The sequence below is a fragment of the Varanus komodoensis genome, unplaced genomic scaffold (assembly GCF_004798865.1).
Source record: "Varanus komodoensis strain SLA01 unplaced genomic scaffold, ASM479886v1 scaffold5, whole genome shotgun sequence".
Taxonomy (NCBI): domain Eukaryota; kingdom Metazoa; phylum Chordata; class Lepidosauria; order Squamata; family Varanidae; genus Varanus; species Varanus komodoensis.
In genome coordinates, this window is record NW_025336087.1 from 38,008,126 (window position 1) to 38,016,874 (window position 8,749).

General features: G+C 43.7%; 1 protein-coding gene across 3 annotated transcripts in view; it reads left to right on the plus strand.

Annotated features, from left to right (window-relative positions):
• The window catches only part of CDC42SE2 (CDC42 small effector 2), an 88,946-nt gene extending 84,200 nt beyond the window's left edge, over positions 1-4,746 (plus strand). For all 3 annotated transcript variants that reach the window (XM_044446066.1, XM_044446068.1, XM_044446067.1), the window contains exons 4-5: positions 1,694-1,810; positions 2,508-4,746. In XM_044446066.1, coding sequence (XP_044302001.1) covers positions 1,694-1,792 — 99 coding nt within the window. In that variant the 3' untranslated portion in view covers positions 1,793-1,810; positions 2,508-4,746. The remainder of the gene's footprint in view (positions 1-1,693; positions 1,811-2,507) is intronic.
• The last annotated feature ends 4,003 nt before the right edge of the window (positions 4,747-8,749 follow it).

An 8,749-nucleotide genomic window follows, 5' to 3' on the forward strand; every position in this document is an offset into this window, starting at 1 on the left:
GACTGAAATGGGTCCAGATAATCAGTCTCATCCAAGAGAGCTTGGATGAGACTGATTATCTGGACCCATTTCAGTCCGGCTTCAGACCCGGGTATGGTACTGAATCTGCCTTGGTCACCCTGTATGATGACCTGTGCAGGGAGAGAGACAGGGGGAGTGCGTCCCTGTTGGTTCTCCTGGACCTCTCAGCGGCTTTCGATACCATCGACCATGGTATCCTTCTGGATAGGCTAAGGGGGCTGGGAGTAGGAGGCACTGCTTGTCAGTGGTTCCGCTCCTGCCTCGATGGCCGATTCCAGAAGGTGGTGCTGGGGGACTATGGCTCTGCGCCATGGCAGTTATGCCATGGAGTTCTGCAGAGGTCTATTCTGTTCCCCTTGCTCTTCAACATCTACATGAAACCGCTGGGAGAGGTCATCCGGAGGTGCGGGCTGCGGAATCATCAGTACGCTGATGATACCCAGCTCTACCTCTCTTTTTCAACCAATCCAGGTGAGGCAGTGGCTGTACTGAACCGGTGCCTGGATGAGGGCCAATAAACTGAAGCTCAGTCCAAACAAGACGGAGATCCTGCTGGTAGGTGGTTTGAACTCCTGGGTAGGTGACTTGGATCTTGTCCTGAATGGGGTTGCACTCCCTCTAAAGGACAGGGTCCTCAGCTTGGGAGTGCTCCTCGACCCGAAACTGACTTTGGAAGCTCAAGTGTCGGCGGTGGTGAGGAGCACTTTCCATCAGCTTCGGCTGATCCATCAGCTGCATCCCTACCTGGAGGACGACTGCCTAGCAACAGTGACGCATGCATTGGTTACTTCCCGGTTGGATTTCTGTAACACGCTCTACGTGGGGCTGCCCTTGAAGACAGTCCAGATATTCAGATGGTGCAAAATAGAGCAGCCAGGTGGCTGACGAGGACTGGGCATTATTCGCATATAACCCCAGTCCTCTACCAGCTTCACTGGCTTCCCATTGAAGTCCAGGCTCAATTCAAGGCGTTGGTAATTACTTATAAAGCCCTTAATGGCTTGGGACCCGGATACTTGAAGGAACGCCTGTGGCCATATTTGCCCTCCCGCCCCTTGAGATTGGCAGCAGGGGCTCTCCTCCAGGAGCCTTCCGTAAGAGATATCAGGAAGCAAAGTACCCGGAAGAGGGCCTTCTCTGCGGTGGCGCCCCATCTGTGGAATGTGCTCCCCAGAGAGGTCCGCCTGGTGCCGTCGTTATTTGTTTTTTGGCGCCAGGTGAGGACCTTTTTATTCAAACAGTATTTTAATAACCTTTAATATTTATAATTTTAATTATGCAGCCAGTGTGTTTCCAAGTTTTAATTGTAATTGTAATTCTGTTTGTTTTATTCATTTGTGTTGTGAGCCGTCCCGAGGCTGTGTAGCAATGGGGACGGCATATAAAAACTTTAAATAAATAAATAATAAAGAAATCTTAGTCTCATGAAAACTAATCAGGACTTTGGGCAGTAAAACGATTCAAGTATGAGAAGTTGAAATGGAGGTGAGGGTGTGATAGATATCTTAATTGCCATTTTCCTGCAGTTTTTTAGCTATCTATATTACATGTTCAGAAGTGACAGCAGGCCCACAATCTTGCAACAATCTCTTGCTGATATAAAGAGGTTGAAAAGGACCATTTCATGGCTAACTAGGTACTTTTCATTTCCATCTTCTTTCTCTTTGTCTAGGTGAGTTCAATTCAGAATCAAATGCAGTCCAAAGGAGGCTATGGCGGAGGCATGTCTGCAAACGTTCAAATGCAGCTTGTAGATACAAAAGCGGGATAACTGTGGGACATATTTTCAGTGAGTATGGTAAAGGTTGCCAGTGTTCTTGCTTGCTTCCTCAGCCTACCAGAATACAAAAGAACACAAGTTTCCAATCTGTTGTGTTTTTTAAAAAAACAATCGTCTGTAAATGGTTAACTTCATTACATTTGTTATTCTGAAGCTATTTGCTCCATCTGAGGAGCCAAACACAAGAAAGTTGTGTATGTAAATGTGTGTTCTCTATTATGCACCTAGTGATAACAGTATTCCAGAGCTTGTTAAACTGATTGTGCAGTTATCCATCAACACTTTAAATGTTTAGCATTTCTGTCTTTACAGAATATATTTACACTTTAATTTTCCAGCAATACCAAACTCCAAACAATTAAATGGAAAAGTAGAGAAGAGACAGCACAGTGATACTTTTAAATGCAGCATAAATGCATTTAGTATTTCAGATAATAAAAGTAGTTTTGTCAGATGATCAGTCAACATAATCTTATGCTGCGCAATTCCCTGCCTTTTCCATACTGCCTGACTGAGGAAGGGAATCCTGGTAAGGATGTCAGAACGTGGGACAAAAACTTGTGCTATGTGTGACAGTGAGAGAAAAATGAAAGCTAAGACTGTCATGTTCAGCGATTGCTATGTTTGCTGTAAACGCTGTGTCTTTCCCTTGTTCTGAGAACATAGTATTGCCTGTTTCACTTATTTGTTACTATCTTCTTTGCAGGTCCTTGTGAATTTCTGTACTTCTTTCCTGTGTCCCTCTCTTTATGCCTTGGTGACTGCTTCCTGTGCTCATGACAAGAGAAGTTGATGGCTCATCATCCACCCTATTGAAACATTCCTGTTCTGCTGTGAGGATATTTATCAGACTGGTCTTGCCATGCCTTTCACATGACAAGCTTACATCTCACTGCTACCAAAATATCTGTGGTCATAGTAATGGTTGAGTTATTTTTTGAGTTTTTTCCCTGTTTACTCTCAGCATTTTAAAACAATATTTTAAGCAATCTAAATTCTTAACATATATTTTGGTGTTGGGTTGATTTTTTTTTGGGTGCTTCTTTTGCAAAGCCTTGTTTACAACATTCCCTTCTTTGTTGGGTTTTAAAATCTTCATGTCCTTATTGGTAATTAGAGAACAAGCAAGTTCCTAGTAATATGTTGAACCTGCCATTGTTAACATATGTCTAATGTTTGTTATATTTGATCATTATGCAAGCACAATGATCATTTCACACCGAAATCAGCAGAGCATATGACCGCATGCTATGTGAATTTGCTTGGTATGGTGGCCTGTTGGGTGCCAAATCCTTTTTTTAATGCTTGATCTTGCTGATGGATAATACTATTGCTGATTTAAAAGTTTTGCAATGACACCAGTTCATGCCAATCTTTCTGGGGAGGGCGGAGGGAGGACTTGCAACTTTTAGCTGCTTCAGAAAATTCATCGTCTTAGGTTTTTGATCCAGCTGGTCTTGAAATAATAAAGAGAGCTTGCATTCATAAGGCATTTTGTTGTAAATGTTCAGTATATTTATTTTGAAAGAGCTGACCTCAAGATTGTAAGCCAGTGTAGTAACGTACAAACTAAATGTTGTGGTGGCGCTTTTGTCTAGTTAAAGAGACATTGTTATGTTGGCTGCTTTTTCTTTTCCTCCTTTCCCCTTTTTAATGCTTAATTTTAGGCCATTCTGGCATTTCCAGTAGCAGCATGTTGAACTGCCTGCAATATTATAGCTGGAATTTAGTTGACCTTAAGTAGTCAGCAGTTTCCGCATACTAAATATTTAGGGGCCATGTAAGTTGCTAAGAGCAACATAGTAACCTGGCAGGAACTAATGCCAGCAAGAACAACATACAGGGTGGCTTTTTGCTGTATTGGTAAATAAGCCTTTTGCTCAGGTTCCAAAGCATGTTCCTCTTTCACTATGCGTGAAAAATTGTGTTTTAATATTGCACTGTTTTTGAAATTTCTCTCTTAAGTGGTCCTTTTTTATTTTCATATCTTTTGTCTTCCTCATTGTCCCCCTTATCACAAGAAACTGAACTCAATTGATTGAACACTAGGGAAATATTTTTAAACCACACATTAGGATCCTTTTCATGCAACATTTTTAACATCTTAACTGGCAAGTGGAATAACTGAGCCCAATTGGAAAAGTGTTAAAGTGACAAGCACCACACACTCACAGACGTTTGCTGCAGAGGCTCCACTCATTTCAACAGGAAATATACAGGAACCTTATGCAAGGCCTCATTGAACCTAAGGGGATTACACAGTAGCACTGCTTTGTGGTTAATGCCTATGGGTATTTTCTTCCCTCCTGTTCATAATTGTAAGGGACAGACACCAGAATGAGGGGTCATCATACTTCAGTTTAAAAAAAAAATCCTGGGTACTACTCCAAATGCAAACATTTTTCAGAAGGTGTTCCAGTTATACCTTTATCCAAGACCACTGTTGGGCCCAAGCCACTGTGTAGGTAATTGGTCTAAACGTCTCACTCCAGGTCACTCCTTACTGATGAGCTGAGCCTAGAGGACGCATGGTGTATGGTGCCTACTAGTTGTCTGGGGCAGTAGGGTAAAGTATAGTTTTATTGAGAAAATATCTGATTCTGATTCAGGTAGTTCAGTCTGATATTGTCACCTGACTGAAATACCTTGGATCAAAGATAGGGTCTGTCATGGGTAAGTTCTCAAAAATGCTCTTCAAAGTGTTCTGGAGTTTCACAGTTATTCTTGTTTTTATCCTGATTGAAAATCAATTCTAGTGAGCATTTTTTGGTCCAAGATAATGATAATAATCTTCAGCTCAGTCGCCAGAAAAGAGAGACATATTTTTATAACAAACATACATTTTTTGTACATTATGTTCATTCTTAAATAATGTAAGTTCAATGTTGTCTTGTAGATATTAAAAGGAGAGTATTGACTTTTGATTCAATAAATGTTTTCTTTCAGTTACTGGTTTCTTTCTTTACATAAACAATGCCTATTCGATTTTGAAAAATCCTCAAAGAAACAATTTCATCTTTTCAAATGTATTACATTTGGAGACCATATTGAACAGCTTTATATACAGTGGTACCTTGGCTCACAAACTTAATCCATTCCAGGACTCTGGTCGTGAGCCAAATTGGTCATGAGCCAAGTCAAATTTCCCCATAAGGTTCAATGTAAATAAGGTTAATCCGTTCTGTAACCATTTTCTAAATCACAAAAATGTAAAGCAAAGTGATAACAACAAAGATCGCGGCCATCTCCCCCCCACACACACACCTCAAGCACAAGCGCGGCCATCTCCCCACTCCCCCCAGCATGACCGAGATCGCACCTGTCATCCCTGCACGCCCATCATCCTGGTGTGCTGGGGGAGGGAGAGATGGGTGCAAACGGTGCGCTGGGGTGGGGAGATGGCCTCGATCGCAGTTCCGTTCATGCAGGGAAGGTGTGCCTGATCAGAGGCGCGCTCCTGCAGGAAAGACAGGTGGAATCTCAGCCATCTCCCCACGGCTCTGCTTTGCTGCGCCTGTCTTTCCTGCAGCCGCACGCCTCTGATCACGGACGCCTTCCCGGCACGAAAGCAACTGCAATCTGTGATCAGAGGTGTGCGGCTGCACGAATGACAAGCAGATTCGCGGCTCTGCTTTGCTGCACCCGTCTTCAGTGCAGCCGCACGCCTCTGACCACAGACGCCTTCCCTGCACGAATGGAACTGCGATCGGGGCCATCTCCCCACGGGGGGGTGGCTGCAATCTTGGTCGCCACCCAAAGCGGTGTTCGTGACCCACGTAAAGATTTTTCAGGAATTTTTGTTGGTGACCCGATTTGTTTGTGAGCCAAGGCGTTCGTGAGCTGAGGTACCACTGCATTATCTTTTTATCAGTGTGTAATGTATATAGAAACATGCACAAGCACACACTTGCTTATTAGTGTATGGTATTTGGTTCTGCCATGCTGCCCTTTCACAATATCTTGACACATCCCAGTATCAATATTTCTGTAGAATTCAATGAGCAGCAAAGCCTGTCAACATATATGAAATACAAGCTGCCTGAATTTAAAAAAATAAAACTTATTCTACGTTTTGGGAAGAACTGAATGGAACACTCATGCCCTCTCTGATGCTCTTCCATAAGCCATGGGTTCTGGGAATTCTGTTGCATAATTGGACCCATTTGGCACTGCCTAAAGGAAGCCCTGTAACAAGGATAAATGCTTGTTTCTGGAAGGTGGCGTATTGGCAGAGCTCCTTTAAGTGAGCTGCACTGATCTGTCTTAATTCTATATTCTAGCATTTCCACTGATGTTGGTTTGCCTTGGAAGTGCCAAACTGTTGTTATTCCAGTGGCAAGGGCCATGTCTACCATAGAACTGACAGGGCATAAAATAATTTGGCAGGGCTCTAAGAACCTCTTGAATTGTGCTCCTCAAATGCGATTAATGCATGTGAGTTGTGCTCCAGCAGTGCTCCAGCTATCAATTGCTGGCATGCTGGTTGAATATATAAATGGATCTCCTGCTTTGAGAGTGCTACCCAATCTGTCTGCCCATAACTCTCTAAACTCAGAGGATTACAAATGTCCGGTCGCGCAAAGGATGAGCATCCTTCTCCTGTCCTGCAAAACACATGAATGGCTAATGCTGTCCATCTACCTATTTTGATCCTACTCGTGAGAAAGACGGGCTGAGGCACTGGCAGGGCTTCTCATATCCCAGCAGAGTCTCAGACCTTAAGTATGCCGCAAAATTCTCTGTCCTCCCCATGCTGGCTCTGAAGTGGCAGTTGTGACTTCAGAGCCCCAGCCAGCTCAGAAAGAACTGTGCCAGCTGCGGAGATAAAGGAAGGGCATTTTCAGGTTGACATACTAGCTCTTGGAATATATTTCTGAGATCAGAGCTGGAACTGCAGGCTATCCTATGAAGGTCTAGACCAGGGGTCCTCAAACTTTTTCACCAGGGGGCCAGTTGAAAGGCGCTGGTGCTGGGAGCAGGCTGGAAATGTGGTGCCGGCAGGGCGTGTGGGCTGGCGCGGGTTGTGGGGGCTGGACAAGGGGAGGGGAGGGGAGGCAAGGCGGGGGCAGGCATGGACCACAATGCAGTGGCTTGCTCGCTTAGAGATCATTTTCTCCGAGTGAGTCCAAAACAATCTTCTTGCGAGCAAGCCACTGCCTCCCTGCGTGGGGGGTGAGGCGGGCGCGTGTGGTGCGCTGAAAACCTCTGAGGCAGATTGAATAAATGGCCATGGGCCAGATCTGGCCCCCGGGCCGTAGTCTGAGGACCCATGGTCTAGACAATGGCTAGCCACCATAGCATTGCAGCCTGTTTATGGTGAAAGTCAGAAAACTGCTTAAAAGACCAAGTGCATTACACATGGCTGTAGTTGCATCAGAATTTCACCTCTGTTTGTGTCTTCCAGCTCGAAAACTGCTATCATGCAGAACTCTCTGTATAGCTGCAGAAAAGAGCAGCGATCTAACACAGTAGGAAGGTTGAAGCAAATAGCTGGCACAATGGCATGGGCCCATAGTGGATTATATGAATGTTTTGACAGCAGGGTCAGCCCCAACACCCGGAAGACCTGCATTTCAAATCTGTCTTGTGCTTCTGATTGCTTGTCAGCCAATCTCAGAAGCTGAAATGAACAGAAAACAAATTTCTGCAACAGTGACTACTTCATGAGAACACAAGCAAAACCTGACCAGATCAGCCTAACGGTCCACCTTTTCCAACACTCTCTTATCATTAAGGTGCTGTGGCTCTCCAGTAACCAGCATCATAATACACTGCCATTTGAAACTTGGAAGTTGCATACAGCTATTGGACGTCAGCATACTAAGAGGAGAAAACCTTCAATTCTCAGTAGCTAGAAGACTCAAGACAGAATGAGATACTGGCAATTTTCTTCTTTTAATCACTGATAGAATTTTGATTTAGAAAATCCATGGCCTTTTTAAAGGAAAACAGTATTGCTTACAGAATTATTTAAATTATTTGTAGGAGTATTATTACATTATTAATATTTTTCCTATCTCTTCAAGTACATGGGAATGCAAAGCAAAGCTTCTAAAGCAGAATTGTACAATGGCTGCTGCCATATTATCCTGCCACTAGCAATTATGGTAAGCCTCTAAGTCAGCTGTCCTATCCCAAAAGGCCTCTAAATTCCATCAAATCCACAAACTGAATACTGTATAAACAATAAGGATTGTGCATTCTGGCATCCTCACCCCATGGAAGAAGAATTCCTTTCAAAACATTTTCCATGGATTATAAATGTCATGTTGAAATTGCCCTCAAGGCTACTGACGTACCATGCATCATATTACCGTATGATCCTGCACATGTCTACTCAGGAATCAGCCTCATGTATTCAGTGGGAATTACTCCTGGGTAAGTAAATACTAGCCTCCACATAAAAGCAGTGGGCTATACACCTGGGGGAAAAGACTTCCAGGTTTTGAAAGCAAAAGTGAAGGTGCAAGGAGTGATGTTTAGTAGCCAGAGATGATAAATCCAGCAAGCTATTCTGTGCTAACCAGCAACTGGTTGGACAATTTGGTATAAGGGATATAGATATATTAACAAGGCTGTGTCAGAACTCTGTGTGTGAGAGAGAAGGAGAGGTGGAGGGCAAATAGGTGACTGTTCTTTTTGCATTCTGGTAAGTCCTCCAATAAAAGGAAACATCCTTGTGTCACTTCCATTTCCACTGTAACAGCATGAGATCACTGACGAACTGCATTTCCAGCAGCGTCTGTGGCTGATGCACACTTCTGCCCTGCTTTTCATGAATCTTGGCCTACTTCTGACAACCTCTATCAAGTACCACTAGAGAGAGAAACTAGTTTAGCTATGCAGCTTGGAGGGGCTTTGATTGGCTCTATTATGGTAGATTTTAAACTGCTGAGTGAAGGGAAGATGAGGGAAAGCTATTTCCATTGTTCCTAGCTCCACACTTGC